This window comes from Syngnathus floridae, chromosome 16, assembly GCF_059516105.1.
Source record: "Syngnathus floridae isolate MCC-2025c chromosome 16, RoL_Sflo_1.0, whole genome shotgun sequence".
NCBI classification, from domain to species: domain Eukaryota; kingdom Metazoa; phylum Chordata; class Actinopteri; order Syngnathiformes; family Syngnathidae; genus Syngnathus; species Syngnathus floridae.
The window spans coordinates 1,966,361-1,987,587 of NC_142428.1; the positions used below are offsets into that span (position 1 = coordinate 1,966,361).

At 41.8% G+C, this 21,227-nt stretch overlaps 1 protein-coding gene across 2 annotated transcripts in view; it reads left to right on the top strand.

The window, feature by feature from the left end:
* The first annotated feature begins 766 nt into the window (after positions 1-766).
* The window catches only part of runx3 (RUNX family transcription factor 3), a 36,822-nt gene continuing 16,361 nt past the window's right edge, over positions 767-21,227 (top strand). The window contains exons 1-5 of one of the 2 annotated variants that reach the window (XM_088400507.1): positions 767-941; positions 1,172-1,257; positions 13,887-14,128; positions 14,537-14,693; positions 15,801-15,905. In XM_088400507.1, the coding sequence (XP_088256633.1) occupies positions 1,200-1,257; positions 13,887-14,128; positions 14,537-14,693; positions 15,801-15,905 (562 nt within the window). In that variant the 5' untranslated portion in view covers positions 767-941; positions 1,172-1,199. The remainder of the gene's footprint in view (positions 942-1,171; positions 1,258-13,886; positions 14,129-14,536; positions 14,694-15,800; positions 15,906-21,227) is intronic. The other variant, XM_088400506.1, reaches the window with a different exon arrangement.

Consider the following 21,227-nt stretch of genomic DNA (forward strand, 5'->3'; position numbering starts at 1 on the left):
GATGGATTTGATGAGTTGGGAAGCAGATCTCCAACAGTTGTTCAATTGCGATCAATTACCTGCGAATAAAATTTCCTGATAAATGAGAATATCCACAAGAATTAAAATTCAAGCCTGTTTTTTGATTTTCAAATGATCAGTTCCACTTTAGAGCAGGTCTGCAGGTCCTTGGGATTTCCATAGCTAGTTCCTGTCAGCACCATGTTTTTATTCTGAGTGTCAGCGCCATTCCTTGTGTGTCTTCTAATTTGACAAGATTAGATTACGATACTATCAAGTGGTAAGTGAGGGTGGAGGTTTTTCGGGTCCCAAACCACTTCTTGCTACAAACACATATGTGACGTCAGTCAGACAAACGTCAAACTTATACATTGAGTCCATTTCCTTTCTCATTTGCTTTTGCCATGCAGTTGACCTCAAACATTTTAACGTTGGCTCGACTTCTGCTGGACTGATCATGGTGCTCTGTACAAACCACAGCGGCGGAGTCCACCGCTTGGTATGAAAAGAAAAAAAATAATAGAATGTTTCCAAAAACTTGATGAAAAGTGAGAGTGCAAGAATGATGGAAAGTACGCAGTGAAACATAAAAACCGTTACCAACCAAAAGATGATAGGAAAGGAAACGAGTGAGGGAAGGAGGGGAGGGAGAGGCCCGGTGACCTCACGTCACATGTGACACGGGCTCCACCACTCACAGAGAGGGAGAGTTTGTGCCTGTGTGTGGAGGATGGCGAGAAGGATGCAGATGCATTGTGGCTTTTAGCTTTTTACTAGCACTGACGCCTTTGTCAAGGTTCCAACGTCGGGCGAGACAAACTAGGAGCACGCTATCAGGCTACCTTGCTAACCTCAGACTCCGCAGCCTGTTGCGTCAGACGCAACCACAAACCGAAGCCTTGAGGTCACTTTGGAGGCCTCCGTCATCATCTCCAGCTCAGGTGAGGCCACCTGAACACTTTGCATCAAACTGCTTCTGTTGCCGTTTCTTTTACTTTGTAACTTCTCCTCTCTGACCTCCATCTTCATCTTTAACTCATACCGCTGCTGTGTGCTGGTTTGTGGCTTTTGAGATTCCTGCGGCGGTCACAAAAATTCTTGCTCGCAAACGGGCAAGCAGCCCAATAACTGCTGTCCTCTCGGGCTCACCGCCGGCCGTCTCTTCCCAAAGGTTGGTGGAGGCCAAGTGTTCCTCTGTCATGGCATCCAACAGCATCTTTGACTCCTTCTCCAACTACAGCAGCAGTCTGCTCAGAGGTGAGTGTTGATCCGCCCCTCCTGTCTTTAAACCCCCTCCCCTAAATCCTAAAACCCCCTCCCCTGCACGGATTGTTCTCTTCCTGCTCTGAATGTTCCATTTCTATTTTTCTTATTTATATGAACATATATTTTAAAATGTGTGGATGTGTCGGCCATATTTAGTTGCGGCAGCCGCAGGTCTCCTCTTCTTCCTTGTGTTTTACTGTAGGCTTGATGGAGTAGCACCATTATGGTGTTCTCACCACAGACTCTCAGTGAGAATACAAGCTCCATGCGATTAGGCTTTTTACCCGACAGAGCAATACAATAAAAGAGAGTGAAGAAAAAAAAAGCTCCTTTACTTCCAGGAGGTACTTTTGGTCTGTGTGGTGAGGTGAGTGCACTAGCCTTAATGAACAAAGCATTTGTTGTCATGGTAATTCCAATAGCATAGCTTTTGACTGGGAGTAGAAAACTATTTTTTATGTATGGAGACAAAGTGATGGTAAGCTTTTTGAAAGCACCATCAAGTCGCTGGAGGCAGTAGAAGAAATCGAAATCAGCGTCCCAATTAACGCCTTGCTGCAGTGTTAATTACAGACAGCCACAAGAGCTCCAAAATGTTACCAGGGTGTATTTTAAAATCTGTAGAGCTTCGCAAGGTCTGTAAATCAGAAAACAATACATCTGTGGATCACATGAGACCCATCTTGGTTGTCTCAGTGGAACCACAGCCACAATGGATGATGTTCCAATGTTCACTTAAGCTTCTATAAAAACGTATGCATATTCCTCATGACAAGTTCCCGCCTTTTTTTCACTCTTTGTATTTTAAAACCACTTGTTTGAGTGGCTCTTATTGTTTTTAACCCAACAATCTATCAGAATGTTCAAACTTCCCCAAAAAAATGTGCTCTGGTGGCGCCACTTTTTGATTTACAGACGGCCCAAACGGGATATGAGACAGTGAATGCAAAACTCGAATTACCATTTAAAATCATTAGTGAAAACACAATATCCTTTTCCAATTTACAATGTCAGTAGTCTGAAAGTGAACCGTGTGAGAACAAAGGCCAAGAGTGATTAAATCATCCAGCTCAATCTGAAACGATTTCAAATGAGGGAGCCCTCATGTAACGGGAATACTCTGGTGGTTTGCAGTGCAATTTGGCCAAAACTTTCTTTTTCAGACTTAAATCGAACTGAAATTAAGAGGAAACTTTGACTTTAATAAGGTGCAACATGAAGTTTATGGAAATAAAGCCGTCATCATCCGATAAGGCATCAGGAGATGTATGGAACATTTCTCGGATTTAGACAATGACACGAGAAGCGGATTTAAAAAAAAAATGGTGGCCAACTATTGCACACAGAGCAAACATGATGGGCAACATCAGATGCGCTTTGCGTGAGAAGCCAAAGGACACCTCACCTCAGAAACCTCAAGCCTTTGCTAAAACTCATGCATTAACCGGCACACTTAAAACATATGACACATGCGCATCGAGGCGCTCACAAGCCAGACATTGCAGCTGTGGCATTTAACTCCTGATGTGCCGTAAAACAAAATGACCAACTGTCGGTATGTTATGAGAAGATGGAGAGATTTGAGCAAATTGGGTCTTCCGATGCTGCCGCTGCTGCAGCTCGCTGATCATAACCACAATGAGGCTGCACCTGTTATGGTGCAGCTTACACACCATTTGATAACAAAGCTAAATTTTGCACACACAACTCCATCCATTTGTTAAGAGTAGAGCAGAAATCCAAGGTTGATTCCCAAAAAGTGTTTATAGCTGGGAAAAAAAGATCATCAGATCATAAAGGTCCCCAAAATAGAGGGCCCCGTTGCTTGGATATATTTGTATACAATATACACACAGTATGAGTCAGTAGGACTTCCTTCTAATATATATTTAAAAATATACTATATCTATTCCATTGCATTCAATAAAGTAATCAATTGAGCAAGATATCTTTTTTTTTATTTGTAATTTGAAATGCAAATGTGGTTGATTTGGAAGTATTTTCAGTTAATGGAACATGTTATTGTAAAAAAACAAAAAACCTGATCAAGTTTTTCTTGGGATTTCTCCTTCACCGTCATTTTGCAAGATTTATTTCACATTTCGTTTATGCGGGAGTTCACTGTTTAGTGTTACACTCCTGAGAGCCAGCTCCCTTTGTAGCAGGAAAAAAAAGGTCTAGGTTTACTAGAGTGGGACTGCTTTTATCCGTTAGTCTTATTGCACTGCATGAATGGAAGTGAGTACTTAAGAATGAGAAATGCGTATTCTGGTTGTTTTTTTTTAGTTTAAACCTGAGTAGACACATAGAGTGGAATAAAAGATTAGTTGAAATGCATGTCAATCACTGGCAGTGGATACATTGCAAATAAAACACTGGCACTTTGAAACTGTACTAGCAAAAAAAAAGCACGACATTTTCAACATGATAGAGCTGGCAAATGGCAAAAAACGTAATAACAATTTGATTGAGATTATTTCTTTGACATAAATAAATGGGCTTGATTGGAGCCTCTTAAAAGTCTTGCTGAGTGTGAGGCCCCCGCCCGCGAGATGCCAAGCTGAGCAAGCTGTAACTAGATATTAACAGTTTCAATATTTGAAAGTGAAAGCAAATAATAGAAAACTCATGTCAGCTACAGAGAAGTCAAATTCTGTCTCCAATTTAGCCGGGTATAATATCTATTTATAAAAACTCTGAAGGCATATTGGATAGAAGAAACATTCTGGACTTGATTATGTCTGTAAACGTTTTGGAGGTACTTATTTACTTTTTGGTCTGTCTCGCCGTTTTCACTGTCTGTCAACACAACTTTATGGGGAACACTTTTAGGGTGAGCTAGTAAGATGGCCTCATGTAGCGAGTGCAGAGGGGCGCTCTGATTATGTGGTTGACTAATGTTAAAGCCGTCTCCGCCCTTCTACACTTTTGGCTCAAACCACCACGTCGAACCTCCAGTGGGTCAAGGTTCGAGTCGTGCTAAGTGTAGTAGTAAATACAATTTTCTGGTGGTCTGCAAAATGTCTCCATGCCAATCTGATAAGATTTCATTTGTCTCTGTCTGAGAAGAATGTGCTGCTTTTGTGAAGTTGAGTCATATTTTTATGACTCGGCATGCATTCCTGTTATTATTGTTATTAGTAGGATTTGCAATAAGTTAGCAAGAGTAAAAAAATATATATGTACATTGTTTGTGTTATAAAATATCTTTATTAAATGGCAATTATGTTCATTTAATCGCTTCTATATATTTATTCTTTATATTAATAATAACAATAAAAACTGATTTGTACAGTACCTTTCAAGAGAGTCCATTGCTTAATAAAGTGCTTTCGGCACTATGTTGGCTGAGGGAGTTGCAGCAGGACATTGTTTTGGAATGTGTCACTGTGGGGTTGTACTAACTGGAATATATTCCGGTGAAAAAATTTATAGTGCCTACATTTGACATGTATTACAAAATTCCCATAAGTGAATGTTGAAGAGAAATGAGGAGTAGTAGTATTTTAATTTATTATTAGTTATATTAACTCAGCTCACTGATTTTTGCTGCAGTTTAGTTCTTTACATATTCTAATTTATGATCTATATATTATATGATTACATATTATTATCATATATTATATTATTTTATTTCAAACTCATCAGTTGCATAATTTGCCCCAAAGTAAACCGGAGCCAGCTTGTTTTTTCTCAGACACTATGGAAGGGATTCCCTGTCACAAGTGTCCCCTTCCTTGTCTACTCCATTGTCTGTCTAGCGGTGTGAGGTCATGCATGTGCTCATGTCTTGGTCACAGCAGTCACAAGCACCTTTATGCTATAGATCGTCATAAACAAGAAATATTCTTCATGTGAATTCAGCGCCTGGTTTCCTTTCCTCATGCTGAGCCAGGGAAACACATGTCAGCATGATGACTGTGACGTTCTTGCCCTGTCTGACCAAAGCGTAATGGCTAGTCGGGACAAACATATGGTCTGCTCATGTGTCATTCCATCGGCGCTGTGCAAACAAAACATCAGAGGTGTTTCAAGGACTTCCCTCTTGATCTCACAAATGTTTAGATATTAAATATGAATATATTTAACTCATAGGAACATGACAGCCATCAGTGGACACTGCCAACCTGGCAGAAAGACGTTTTGCGTGAGGGAGACTGACGGACTCTTTAATCAGCGTGATGACATAAGAGCGGGCCAGTCGTTGCAGAGTTTGATCAACCTAATCAGCAGGCAGCCAGACTACTGATTGGATTTACAAACGCGCCTTGTCATCGTCGTGTCATTAGCTTGTCGTTAGCTGTGGCCGCCTTGACGTGGAACAGCAGAGAGCGGGGCCTAAACACTGCAATCAGAGGATTAGGCCAGCCTCATGTGGATGCCTCAGGCTCTGAGTCAAAGAGGGAAAGTCCTGCCCTCACCATGTCGGAGCTCCATGTGGCCTGGGTGCTAACGGTACACCGGGAACGCCACGGCTGATTAGCACCAGAGATGATGAGAGGAAACATTTAGTCACTTCGGACACATGGGTGGTTTCCTGGAATCCAATGGAGTCGGTCGGGTCTATGGCTATTGCAGTTTTATAAGGAGGTCTTCCGTTGGGTGGGTGCAGGCCTGGGAACGGAGCCCAGACTTGTAAGTTTAACTGGTGCATGCTGGGCTGTCGTTCTTTGTTCTCCTGGCAGAAAAAAAAAAAAAAAAACCTTCGACATGTGGAGATGGTTCATTTTCCTTATTAGATTTCATATAGAAGTCAATTGGAATAACTGCCAATCATTATTTGCTGCCAAATATTCCTTTTGCGAGGCATGACAGTATCGTGTGTTTAAGTCTGCTCTGGAGCTCCTTGACATGCAGGCTGAGAGACGCCACGCCACGCCTTTGTTTCCTTACAATTAAAAGCCCAGAAGGCCTGCCAAGTACTTTCCAAGAGTTGTCTTGGGTCTGTAGCGAAAAGTGGCACGGACGTTTGTCAGGAAACCAGCGCCGAGTTTGCTGCTGGAAGCTGGACGGATTCTGCGGTGAGTCAGATGGCGCTCGGGAAGCAGAAGTCCTCTGAAGAGGGAAATTAATGCAAATTCAACATTTGGGGCGCCCTTTGAAGTCTTTTTGGACTTCAATGAGTGTGACAGAACCTGGAATGACCTTGTAAGACTCATGTAAAAAGTTGAAAGGGATAAACACTGATGATGCTGGAAATACGCTCGTAACAGTACACAATTGTGCCTTTCCAAAATATTATAACAGCCACATATTGTCAACGAGATATTCGATTAATTGGGATTGTGGTCGAGGCTTATGAACTGCACTACGGAAACATGGTTTTGGTTTTGGTACCATCATGGCTAAACCGGATTGACTCAGTACTGGCACACAACCACAGTTAATTATTTGTATTTTATAATTATCTATTTGATTGTGTCACTCAGAACTGAGCTTTTTATTTACAGTTTTTGTAGCACCCAGATCAATCAATGGAGCATTTGATACAGCTCAGGTGGACCTTCACCTCACTTCATGCCAGTCTCCAAAACATGATGCTTACTCTCAAAGTGGAGCAATCAAATATCTACAAATGCAATACAAAGCAGCCTCTACTGACATTCTCTTCATTGACCAAATCTCTTTTCATTCATGCAGCATCATCCATCTTCCTTTCACTTCTCCGTGCATCTTCTCACTCTCTCTTATCTTTACTTTTCAAGCTTTTCCTCCAGCAAAAAGAAGAGAGCCAAGCACAAAGGGGCATTGTGTGCTGCTCCAAATGTGGTTTGCAGACTCACTGTTAATGCCTTGGTGGTTGCAGGAAGCCAAGCATGCTTCCTAATATTTGGCTCACATGCAATTTCATTCGAGGAAAGACTGAGCTATGACAGCCTTGTCTTTGTGCCCCCCCCTCCCTCCCTCTTCTCCTTTCTAGTGGCATAACTACATTTGTGTGGAATCTCCAGCGTTATAGGAGAGAGTGGAGGCAGGCTGCGTTGCCAGTCAAATGTGTTTGGGTTGTCAGACTGAATGGCTTCCAGCACTGCGATCTGTCTCCTCTCCTCGTCAGTGAAAGCTGTTTGATCTGACAAAAAGACTCCATTAGAGACAGGAAAGTTCAACTGCTTGGAGGTTGGATGCCTACAGCAGCCCAGAGAGGAAAAGCTTTGCACACGCGGTCTGGTTGCAATCTTGGTGTCTATGACGGTGTGTCTATAAATGTCTCGGAGCATTACTGATCAGTAGGCTAGGTGCATGTGCGTTGATAAAGATTACAGTTTATTTCCATACTTTATGGACAAATTGCCAAGAGGATCTTTGGAATTGATGAACGACGACATTTTGGGACAATTGATTATATATGTGGGAACAGTTGTTTAAGGCCCATTTGTCTTTCAGCGTGACTCGTACAAGCTTTGGTAGCGTGAGGGGTTACGACCTTAAATTTACTTACATAGTGATATAATGGTCCCAAAACTTTGCGATCCTACCTTCTGAGGTACCTTCATGTTTTGTGGTCAAGCAGTATTATAGTCCCAGCGCCACCACTGAACCCAAGCGTCAATTCAGGTCAGCCATGCCCTAAAATATAAAAACACGTTGACACGTGTCGATGGCTTGATGAATACATGTAATTGTTAAGCTTGACACTCTCACTGCATGTGTTCCATTTCATGTGGCTTCAACTTCCACTAATCATGAGGAACTTTGACAAATATGACTCACTCCTCCAAGGAAAAAAAAAACGTGAAAAATAAGTGATACTTGCGTAAGACGTGGCACGTTAAAATGACCACTTGTTTGCTTGTGTCATAGCTCTTGACTTTTTTGACAGCTCCAAAAAAGTTCCAGAAAAGCAACATGCTATTCTTTCATTAATGTAGATATGAAATTGTGTTAAAATGTACAACATTTTTGCTCCCCCTGGTCAGAAGCTCAGCACCCTCTGATTGTAGAATGGCCCCTGGCATATAAAGTTTAAAACGATTAGGCAAGTGTGAAATCCCGTTTAAACATCCGCCCCCTGATCTTTGTGTGGGAGCTGGCACGAGTTAAACTGTCATTGGCAGGAGTTGTATTTTTTTTACTGTAGGTAAATGCAACATGGCAGTACCGCAGGTGTGTGTGTGTGTGTGTGTGTCTGGTTGAGCACACCCACCAATCCCCCGGTTTGTCACAATAAAACAGTGACTTGTCTCTGTTAGTGTCTCTGGCTTGCGGCCATCCTGAGAAACGGACTCCAAAATTTTCATTGGACACATTCGGCAGAGTCAGAGTGAGTCAGGATCCTGTGTGGCGTGAGTGTGTTTATGTGTAGGGGGGTGGGGGGGTGCTGTCACTTTGGCAACGCAACTGCACATATTGCAGCGATTACCACAGCGGAAAAATGTTTTTCTGCAACATGCAATTACTACAGATTACAGATTGCCGTCCTTGCATCAGAAGCTCTCGCCAGCAAAGGAGAAACACTTTGTGTGAGTGTGCGTGTGTGTGTGTTTTGTCACACACAAATGCACAGACAGACAAAGAGACAAAGAAAGATGAGAAATGATTATAGCGTTCATGAAAAACCACAGCAGAAAAAAAAAAATGTGGGACTTGATGTATTTATGGTGAATGTAAAAGTTATATGGAGTGTAAATAAAGATCCCGTGAAGAAGAAAAAAACTGTCCTTCACAAGATAAATGGGCTTATTTTTATTTCAAAACATTTCTTAACTCAAATAAATTTTGGACTGATGTTTAGTTCCAGGTTACAAAAGCAGTAGTGATAGCAAATAGCTTGAAACAATATAGATGGAAAAGCAGCGGCCACACGAAGGTGGGGCCTTATTTACAAAACCCACCAGATCAAAAGTCTGCCCAAAGTACTCCTATAATAGCATGGGGGTTCTTTTGGTGAGCTGCTGCTACTTTTAGTGGCTTTCCAAAGAATAAACAGGCGCAGGAACCACATCACACACTGCTAACTGTCATCATTGGGTGAGTGGAGTACCCGATGGATGATGTGAGGGTGGAGTCACCGTGACAACGGCCTTTATAGCGTGTGTGTGTGTGTTGAGAAGGGGCAGGCGGGCTTGGGTTAATGAGGGCTACCCAATATGCAGATCATCGCTTTTTATTTGGAGGTTTAATTGTACCTAAAACAACACCACGCTACACCTGCAAGGTAGTCAACATTATTGTAAATATTTCCTTTCTTGTTAAATGCTTTTCTTTCAGAAATAGGATTTGGGAAAATTGCTAACAAATTCACATTTGACAAAAGACAGCAATGATGTCATCGCTAAATGGCCATTTAGAAATGAGGCACCATCATGTCAGGGTTCCCTTGATCACGGTCTGCCGCAAGTACAATATATTAGTTCTAGTGAGTGGTTTGTTTGTGTTACATATTTAATAATACCAATATATTTTGCTTTAGTTTTTAGTGTGTCTGTGTGTGTGTTCCATTCAGAGAATTGATCGCATGCTGTAATATTGTCAAATGACAGAGTCAAGTATTCACGCCATAACATGTTTGATATTTTGGCACACTTCAAAATGAAGCCCTTAAAAATCAATTTACATTGACGACTGAAATATAAACATAGGTGGAGTCGTCCCCCAACAGCCATTATTTTGCTCAATTGATTCAGGAGGCTTTAATAAGCCCTTGGCTCCACTCTGCACCTTTTATAGAACGTAAGCAGAGTATTAAAGATGCATGAGGCCGATGGGCTCGCTGTCTACTCCGGTGTTTTGCCTCATCCCAAATCGTCCTTGTCCAAAATGTAAAAAGTGGAAATGGCTTTGGTGAATTCCATCATCTAATCACAGACGCTCCTCTCCACTATATGGAGCAAAAAAAAAAAAAAATGCAATCCAACAGCACACAACGAGGTGGAATGGGTAAACAAGTTGAACGTTCCAGAGCCACCGCAGAATTCATCATTCATACAAAAAAATACCCAGAGCCCAGAAGTGGTCCTAATTTAATCCGGAGGAATAAAACTCCATTTCATAGTTGTCCATTCACAGCGCTCGTATTTCCACCCAGCACAAACCTCGAGAAGAAATTTGAGTAGACACTTTTGGGAAGGAATGTATTCGGTGGGTTGAGGGCCAAAGCCTGCCCTGTAATTTGTGAATGTACAGAAATGTGTGATGGCCGCAGATTCTCTAAAGATAGAATCTTTGTCTTAGGTCATCGCCCAACCTCAAACTAGGTCTAATTGGCTCCACAGCCCCCTTTGCAAATGAATAGCTAGCCATCCAAAAGGCTTATGTCTCGCGGCTCTGAAAATAGCCCAAAAGTTGACCTAGGTTAATAGATTCTATCAAGCTAGAAAAAAAACAAAAAATGAATATGAAACTGGGAGAGGATTCACATAGCTGAGGTTTCGCCCATCTTCAAAGTGACTTTTAAGTGGTTCTGAGGCAGAGTGGGTGGCAGATAGATGCATGAACCCAAATCATTCCAGTCGCCTAGTCAAACCGTGTTCATCTTTGCATTACAAACTGCATTAAAAAAGTTTCACCCATCATTTCTGGACTTAGACAAAGTGCAGCATCAAACGTAAACGCTTGACTAACTGTTCAATAAATGTTTTGAAAGGAACATTCAATATTCTGGTCAGACATACAAGTGTAAAAAGAAGCTGACCTTACTAAAAATATGCTCTAAAAAATAATCGTCATAACTTTGGTGTTGTAGGTGCTTTGTGGCGCTGATTTGTTTACCGTTCTTGTCACGGGAATGTAAACAAAATTATTAACTATTATTTTTTTAAGACAATAAAAAACGGTGCATGATGAAGCTGGACAAATACGCATGAGCATGGTGGGGGCCTATCTGAGGTGAGTTTGAGGTTTTGCATGTCCTCCAGCAGTTCTGTCTTGATTTCAAGCCTGACCCACCTAAATCATTAAAAAGCGTTCAGGATCGGCGGCGAGCTCCGTTCATGCGGCTGAAACTGTAGAAAGTGAACGGTGAAATGCAGAGGTCCAAATGTGACAAGGCACATTAAGGCATAGAACTGCTGTGCTTGTGTGGTCTCAATTTCAATAATGAACCACCTCGATGACAAAAATATATCACAAGTATTATCTATTGAAATTTTACTTTAAATAGAGGCTGTGTGGTCATATCTTGGCTCATCTGTAAGAACTTCGCAAAGATGGTTTGAGTCCTGCTGAGAAGCAAACAATAGCAGCCATTGTTGGTGAGCCGCTACTTTGCAAGATGTCGAGGTGCAAGGCACTGAATCAACTTTCAGCTTTTTGTGCGTGTGTGTGTTTTTAGTGTGGTGGGCAACAAAAATATACAGTAATGCGTCAATTGAATTTGGGGGTTAAAATTAATATGATAAATATATGAAATAACAGGGGTGATGTTATGTTGTGAGTGGGAAGAGCTGGACATTTTACTTTACCCCCCATGGCCTGGATGAAGTAATAGACCACTTTTCAGTTGACACTTCAAAACACTCCTCAAAAAAGTTTTTTTGTAGAAAAAAAATGGAGTCACATGCCTGCAGATGAATTTAAAGTGATACAATATAAGCTCTTGTGAGGACATATTTAGTTTGCTTTTAATTGAAGGGAATCAAAATTGTAAATTTAAACAAGCATTATCCATAGTTTCTGCAAACAAGTTCATGTCTAATGCACATTTAAAAGTCCCCGGCATGTGGTGAGACTTCATTTGCAGGTTTATTTATATTTTTTTTATATTTGTGAAAGTCCGTGCATGGCTCTGACTATCGGTGAGGTAGAGAATCGAGGCCAATCCCAACAATAGCACTAACGTTATCAACAAGATTTAAAAAAAACAAACCTCAAGGTTCAAAATGTTAAAATAATTAAAACGGTTTAATTTGTATTCTCTTAATTGAAGTGATTACATATGCGTCATCGGAAGCAATGTGTGCTTAATTCCTTTTAGCACAGTTTTTATTCCAGTCACTTAAATGGCAAAGCATTCTATCACGCATTATATTTGTTAACTCCCAGATTCCGTTGCTAAATTATCAAATAGACGATTCTAATAAATATCAAAACGCAGCTTGCGCTCATTGCACGCCTGCTTCCATATCGTTAGGCGTGCACAAAATAATCACAAATAATCTCAATGTAAAAATGAACATACTTATGCTGTGATCCAACGAATATGTAGAAAATTCAAGATGATTTAATTCTGGAAGTGGCGGGGCTTTATTTTAATAGATTACATATACATGTATAATATTTAGATTTTTCTAAATGAATCGACAAATGTTATAGTTCAATTTATTTTGATTAGTGGGTATTAGGGTATGGTCTGATCTATTTTAGAGAAGAGATGAAAAGTGTCCTCTCCACGCAGACGCCGTTTGAAATTAAAGGCAAATGCGCCAACTAGTGTGTGCAAGCAGAACCACACGCTGGTTTGCCGGCTGGGATCTCTAATGAAGCCACTCTGAGCCATTAAACATGTTTGCCCAATTTAATGCTTCAGATTAAATCATTTCCGTTTGTTTTATTATTATTTAAAAAAGATTTACATTAAAAAGTGCAGACGAGAAGCATTGCTGTTTTCAATGGGGAAAGAAAGATTTTCTTTCTTTTTTTTATGACACATTGACAGTTCAGAAATATATCAAAGTAGATGTTTTGCTTTTACACGTGTTAAAAATGTAATATTTGTCAGACTGTCAGAAATGTCTCATGTAAAATCATTTTGTGTGTGTTAGACATAAATCGCAAATAATTAAGTGCGTTTTTAAAAATGCGTTTCATTTTATTTAAAAAAAAAAAAGGCGCTCTGGCCATTTTGCGTGTATCCTTCTTATAAAACGTAGAGACAGAAAAGAAAGAGATGGCTTAATAATTGAGTTTGAGGCGGCTTGAAGAAGTAGCAGCGGCGGAGACTGATTGGTCTGCTGAAAGCCCAACCCAGAAGATTCATTGGTGGAAACCATCTCCACACTCCCGACCACTCAAAGACTAAAATGATTCGGGTAAAATAATCCGCAGCACTCTTGAGCTCTCCATTCAGCCTCGCGATCGTTTTCGCACGTCCTTAATCTTCTCCCCGGTGGATAACTTGGAGTGAAACATCTTTGCGGGCACGCGGCAGCCCCTTGATTGGGGTGTTTTTTGCTTTTTGGGTGGACGAGGACCCGGATAAAGTTTTACGCACGTTTTTACGCGCGGGAGGACACTTATTCTACAGTTTCACTTTGGCTGTAGCTGTTTTATTGGAGCATTGCGAGATCTCAAGTGACTTTTCCCAACTTTTATTTGAGATCTTTTGCTCGCATTTACACGAAAAACTGTCAGCTGGACTCTTTCTTTCTTTTTCTTTTTTTTCAACCAAGTCTGGATTTTCTCGTCAAAAACTGATCATTAACTGGTATTTACGCATTTCACGAGTGTCATAGGACTTTCTCAATGATTCACCACCATCTGATCTAGCTCTCAATCATCCCTTTTTCAAATCTGTGGTTGAGAGCTCTCCTCTGCGTCGGTTGCGCCGTCGCCTCCATCCGCAGCAGTCAAGAAAGAAGACAAGAGCAGCATCAGACTTTGAAGAGCTGTGCAAAGTTGTGCACCGACCCCCCCCGGCAGCTTGACACTGACCCGAGCTGTTGTTGTGATGCATATTCCCGTAGAGCCGCCCACCACCAGACGGTTCACGCCGCCTTCCGTGTCCTTCACCTGTAGTAAACTCGCAGACGGTAACGGGGCCATGGCCACCCCTGGCCCGCTCAGGCCGAGAACCGACACCAGGAATGTGGTGGACGTCCTGGCGGACCACGCCGGCGAGCTGGTCCGCACCGACAGTCCCAACTTTCTCTGCTCGGTCCTGCCGTCTCACTGGAGATGCAACAAGACTCTGCCCGTGGCTTTTAAGGCAAGATCATGATTTTGCAACTGAACAAATTCAAGTGTGACAAAATATGCACATTTTTTAACATGTATTAGTGAAATAACCCAGCTGCTTCTGTTAATTTTTTTTTTAATATTAAAAAGCAGTATTGGGATAATGAATAGAAAACATGATGACCTTTTGTATAGAAATGTCGCCTAAGAAAGAAACAAAATTGCCATACGTTTGCATTTATAATAATAAAACAGCATCATTGAAACATGACACGCACATATTTAAGTGAATTATAACAGAGCTATTTGGACAATTTCCCAGGTTTATACATATTAATGGGGAAATTATTTGCAAAGGGACGCGGTTTTTGTATGCATGATTTGAGGCTGCACGCGGTGACGGCGCATGTACCCGCTTTTTTTCTCTTTGCGCATCCAGGTTGTGGCCCTTGGCGATGTCCCTGACGGCACTCTGGTCACGGTCATGGCCGGGAACGACGAGAACTACTCGGCCGAGCTGAGGAACGCCTCCGCCGTGATGAAGAACCAAGTGGCCCGCTTCAACGACCTGCGCTTCGTTGGGAGGAGCGGACGAGGTGAGCACACAAATGCAAAGAATTTTATTGACCAAAAATATCAAATATAAATAGAAACTGGAAAAAAAAGTCTACTTTAATAAGTAAGCTATTTTTCCTTGATGATGCATGTTGCTTTTTTTAAAGATTAAAAATTCCAAATATGGAATAATTTGTTTAGGGTGCAGCGCGTCCCCGCAGTCGGTGTATCCTGCATGAGTTTCTGAATACATGGGGTGACCAATTCCACCAAATCCATTTGGTGCTGTGGATGAGTTTGGTGCAAGTCATCGTTTAAGTTAATTTTCGCAGGCCTCCTTTGTTAATCCGTGAGCTTGCATTGCATTATTCCTGAAATAAATAAATAAATAAATAAATAAATAAATAAATAAATAAATAAATAAATAAATAAATAAATAAATAAATAAATAAATAAATAAAGGGCACAGTCCAGGGCAGTGACTAAATCTAATTTATATATAGTGAGTTAGACAGGCATTTTTCTATAATAATATATCCAAGAATAAAATAGATTTAATGCTTGCATTCCCTGAAAACTCTCCCAGCTATATTATATATATTTTCTGAATCTCTTTAGAAGTATTTCTAGCCTTTGTAGGGGCCTTTTATTGTGTATTTGATTCTGAAGTTCACAACAATGGAAGCAGCCTATTGTTTTTAAATTATAAGGTAACCCACACATATAATTTAGGCAGTAAATTAACACCATGGTTTTCCCCCTTCCTCCCACACAGTCTCTTTTTAACACGAGATGTCTCTCTCATGTCTGCATGGGACGAGACCCCCCACTTCACCCCTCCGCAGACTTGGATGCAGATGGGAGTAAGATCCCGCATTGTTGAACAATAAACCATCACTGTGAGCCTTTTCAGGCAATCTGGAGTACATTCTCTCAATAATCCAAATCATATAACCACTGTCAGGCCCTCAACTGAGGTGGTCCCAAGTTCCCCCCCATTTATTATTTTTCAATGCCAAAGGCCTCAGCGACACCAAAGCTGCCGACGCTTAGTGGTTGCATGAAACAATAAAGTGTTTCAAAACAACGGCTTTTAATAAATGACATAAAAGTCAGACGTGTAAATGCTATGCCTTGGTGTTTTGCAGGGAAAAGCTTCACTCTAACCATCACTGTTTTCACCGGACCGCCTCAAGTGGCCACTTATCACCGCGCCATCAAGGTCACTGTGGATGGGCCACGTGAACCACGCAGTGAGTACACGCACACACACACACATGCAAACACACACTCATTGCTGCGGTATTGTCACCAATAGGGAGAGCTACATACAATTCAGTCTGTTGATTGGTCATCAGAGAATCAGCCAAATAAGAGGCAGGCACAGACTAAAACTAAACTATAGCACTTGTTTATAGAAAAAAAAAAATGGAGTTACACATTTTAGATTTATTCTGAGTATATGAACATCAAGAAATGCATTTTTTAGTATTTTTCTTATTTCATTCAGTAATTGTTTTTCCCACACAATTTTGACCTCTTCCTAAGAGACCTCATTCACATTCATCAAATTCTTGTTATATGACTTTTTGTATTCAGGGGAGACTGAAGTTGCTCCATTCTTACTCAAAAGGGATTGCACAGATTTGCTCAATAATCCCACATGCAAATCAGTCGAGTAGTTTTTGCCTAGCCCTTCATGGCACGAATGAGACAAAACAATAACGTCCTCTCCTTCTTAGATTCCTCATATTTGTTGGCTTCACTAAAGACTTACATAACCTCCAAATGCAAATTTCTTTGCTGACTCTGCTATTGTCATCCTATAAACACACACCATAATTGACTTTTACGGTCTGCGGCATGTTGCGCTCAATTCTACCTACCGCTTGGTGGAAAAGTGACTTTTTCTTTACCAGTCTCATCAGACCATACTCGACCAGTCACACGCTGTAAGTAAATTGCTTATTTAACACGCAGCTTGACTCCCAGCAACTGTCCGTTCGCCCCAGCAATCTCCATGAGTCAGGGCCCCCCTCCCGGTTGTCTGCAGCTATGCGCACATGCAATGCGTGCCATTTTTCATGAGCTCAAGGTGGGATAGATAGGATGGCTTGGATTTCATAACCATTCCAACAGAGAGATCCAGTTTTTAATGGTTCTAGCGTGCGGGGTTTCCAAACGGGTAGATAGCTGAGGCTTGTGCTCATGTCTGTGATATTTGGGACAGCGGGGGGATTTAGTTCAGTCAAAACAGAGCACGGCAAGAGAGGTATCAAGTGCCACATGGGGGTAGGGGGGCACTCAACGACATGCCCCCGCCTCCTGCAAGTTTGCACGCTATTTGCAGCGGCGAGAGAACAGATAATAATAAACCGAGTATATGCATTTGGATATTTTCAATCTGATTGTGTGTGCGTGCATCTGCAAGCGTCTCGGCTTGAAATAACCGTGCACACGTCTCCTGTCTGTCTGTCAAAATGTTGCAGCTCGAGCTGAGGCGTCAGAGTGGCCGTGCTTCTTTTACACTGGCCCATTTCGAAAAGGTGACGGTGTTTAATATAGGGCAGGACCGATTTAGGTCCCTGCCAAAGTTGGTGCATGCTAGCTTGCTCAGTGCAGTATAGTAAAAGATGTTTTTGTAAGATGCAAGAGTTGTATTCAAATGGAAAGATGTTTACCAGTGTGTACTACAATCACAAAAATAGTGTTAAAGCTGTCTGACGATAACAAAATGAGGAAAATAACCAAAATGGTTTTGAAATCTCATTTTCTGAACATTTTAGAAGCAGAAAAGAAAAATGCAAATTCAATTAAGAGGCCTCTTTTTATATTTAATAAAAAAGAATACATGTCATGTCAGTACATAACACAAACATTCAGAATTTTTTTTAGGGCCGCAAAAATAATCTGATTACGTTCTAACCGCAAGGCACCGCTTAACATCGTCTGTGCAACTTTTACACGCAAGGAAGGCAGAGAGGCGCTTTTGCCAACACATCAAAATAAATATAATAGCAGTCTGACCCCCAGGGATAGTTGTGCGCTTCGGTGCTGCTTCCCTCCAACTTTTCCTGCCGTTAAGTCAATGCAATGTTACAATATCATTTCACAATTAAATATCTACTCTTAAGGAGAAAGCTAGTGCACAGTAATTTTCACCACACTGTGACTTATGTGCCCCAAGTTAAATGTTCAGCCAAGTATTTTTGTCTCCCTCACTGCCGATTTCCTCATCACACATCCGGCATGCGTCACCCCCCCCTCGCTCAAACTATCTGTCGTATTATTATCAAACTTCTGCTGAGGCCACACTGGAAGAATAACTGTCGCAACTGAAAGCTCGTCCTCTTTTACTTCTCAGAAGTGCATTTGACAAAAAAAAAAATGGTTGTTGTTGCTATCAGTTCCCTCGCACCATAAGCCCCCCCTGCATGGTTCCTCTCACCAATGAATCCTCCAACTATATTTTTGGGTGCTCTTCTCAATGCCGTACTTATGCATGAGATCAGCCGTGCCTATGCACTTATGGGTTTGCTGGTGCTGTTCGTATTTCTGTATCTGGAGCGTTCGTCAGATGAATCAGAACCTTCATGAAGTCATTGAGTTTGATTTTGAAATGGCCCTCCGTATTTTTAGCCACTGATATCACCTTTTAAAATAACTACAAATGTCGACACTCACAGGACATTTGATTAAATATTACATGTGAGGTTAATGTCATGTTCGGGTTTCGAGAGGCAAAACACAAAAAATGATTTCAGTTTATATATGACAGTTCCATTTAATATTTGAAATAAACTCATTTAGGTTTCTTCCTCTAAACTTCCAAATTCCCTTTAAAGCTGTTGAATAGAATATCTGAGGCATAGCATGCAATGACGCTGAAATAATTATGAATACACACTCGTGCAAACACACCCCAAGTCCGTCTTTCTACTCCTGGAGTTGTAGGTAGCTGCACACACCCAGTCAAATAAATACAGGCAACAAAACACCACTGAATGTGTGTCTGTGTGTGGCTATTTGCATTTGGCATACATACTGTACAAAGTATGCAAATAGACACACAATGACATTTGCTTCTTTTTCCTATGATATTCCATAAAGTCAACAAAAGACTCTATGCTTGTTGTTGCCCCTGTGTGTGTCTAGGTGTGTGTGTGTGTGTATGTGTGCACCTGCCAGGTGCTTGCATCGCTTTAAGTCGGCGCCCTCCGCCGTGGGCCACGCCCCTGCTCCACAAATCACATGAAAGGTTCGGCATGGGTGCGAATTGCTCTCTCAAAGGCGACTTTGATGTTTGAAAATGGAGATGGGTGTCTTTGAAAGACAGGCCTGCGGGTGTATCAGTGCCAGGGCAAGGCAGGGGAGGGAGGAGGGAGGGAGGGAGGGCCAGAGAGAGGGCGTGTGCTGGGTGCTTTCCTGACTGCTAATGCTATGACTGGATGATGTACTGTATGACCAGGAGACACATTACCGGCTTCGCTATGTCTAGGTAGTGCAAAGATGAGAAACAAATTATTATTATTATTATTATTATTATTATTATTATTATTATTATTATTATTATTATTCACCCAGCAGTTGTCAACTTCCATGATCTTTGCTAAAATCTGCACTGAAATGTAAAATTTGCATGTGTGCTAAATAATGCAGAGATTTTGCAAACAAATGTTACACTTTTTATTCAAAATTCATCCGTTTGTTTTGTATATCTAATAATTAAGGTTTACATTTTTTTTTTTATTATTTATTGGTGTGACCACCATCACGGCCCTCTGAGGGAAACCGTAACTACAAAGTGGGCCATGGTAAAAAAACGAGTTGGACACCACCCCTAACCTAAGCAGTTCCCTCAACAGAGAAGACTTATTTGTCTATTAGCAGCACTTGGAAGTTGCAACACAGAGACAAAGTTTCTATTACCAAAAAGGGGAAAAAAAGCTCGTCAAAGAGTGTCTAATATGTGCTCTTTAAGCCAGCTGATGTCTGTGAAAGCCACAATAGCCTCAGGCTCAAGTGCCTTCTTTTTTTCCTCTCAGACTAAAATTTCCACCCTATATTTGCTGACGCCAGATAGAACACCCAGACACACTATGAATTACCAAATTATTTACAGAGGCCTCAAACAACACCATGAATTCATTCAGATCATGCGAGTCATGCCGCCAAGGAAGACGTTTGTTAGAGAATGACCGAGACACGCCGCCAACGCCGCCGCTCGCTCGCTCGCCTCCCTCCTGCCGTCTCCCTCTCGAGCCGCTAAATGTACCAGCCAAGCGTCTTTCCTGTTTACTTACCTACGAGGGGGAAGTAAAATGCTCGCTCTGTGCGTCGGCGCTCTTCCATATTTACTCGGACCCACACAGGAGGGACCCATTACAAGCTTTCAGGCATAATTCAATAAAAGTTCCGATCTGCATTTAGAAAAATAAATGGCCCGTGAGTGAGGGAATATTTTCTCCTCGGCTGCATTATGACAATAAACCGTTTGCCGAGGCATCGGGCGCAGGGGTGAGGTGGAGTGTGTGTGCATGTGTGTGTGCGCGCACCTGCTGCTTACTGGAAAGGACTTTTTGTACCACAACCATGTGGTTTGGGTGTTTATATCTTCAGGCTTTATTGGTTAGAAACAGTGAGCAAATAATAGGTGAAGCAAGCTCTTTTTTGTCCTTCCAGGACTTCAGACGATTGTAAACAAAGAGGGGAAGCCTTGCCATGTAAAAGCATACAGAAGAAGACAGGCCCAACTCTAGTGCCTGTGTGAAAATGACACATTGTCTTTGCGAGTTTGCACAGTGGAAAAAAATGCACCCATTTTATATTTCACACTTGACTTTGACTCGATAGTCATATGCGTTACGGGGTGAGAAGCCGTTTGACACGTCTACGGGCGTTGCGTGTACGTATGTGACAGCAACGGTAGCTCTTTTCCTTTCCCACAGCGTGGCGAGGCCCCGCCTTTCCACCTAACACTTATATGCATAGACAAGCCGTTCATATTTGAAGCGATGCAATATCGCAAGTTGCTTTAATGGAATGTGTCACTAGCAGCACTGAAAAAGGCAGAAAGAAAAAAATCACATCCACCGAAACGTCTTCAGCGTCACAAACACACACACACAAAGTTGCAGCACAAAAGCAAGCTGATTGCTCCGAAGCATGCTACGGGCCCTATTGTGTCGCTCGGGAATCCGAGCGTATTTGGCACCCCTTTGCTTCTCTTTGCTTGCCTCGACTTGCCTCCCTGTAGGCCTGCCCTTGTGTGTGGCACTGCCTCCGGTGCACACGCACACACATTTAGCAGACGCACGCAATGAGCGTTATCATCTTATCAGAAAAGGAAGGCTGCGCTCTCCGCTCAAGCAGTCTCATGTAGCAACTTCCGTTGACGGGAGGGGGATTTTTCACACTGCCGCTCGTCCCCCGAGACCAATGCTGCATCTGCCTGAGGGACACGAGCGTTGAAAACAGAGCAGCAGAATGTTTGAAAAGATAAAACTTGGCCTTGTTGCACACATCCTGCGCACACACCTCTAATTATGATAAATATGCATGCTATTCTCTTTCAA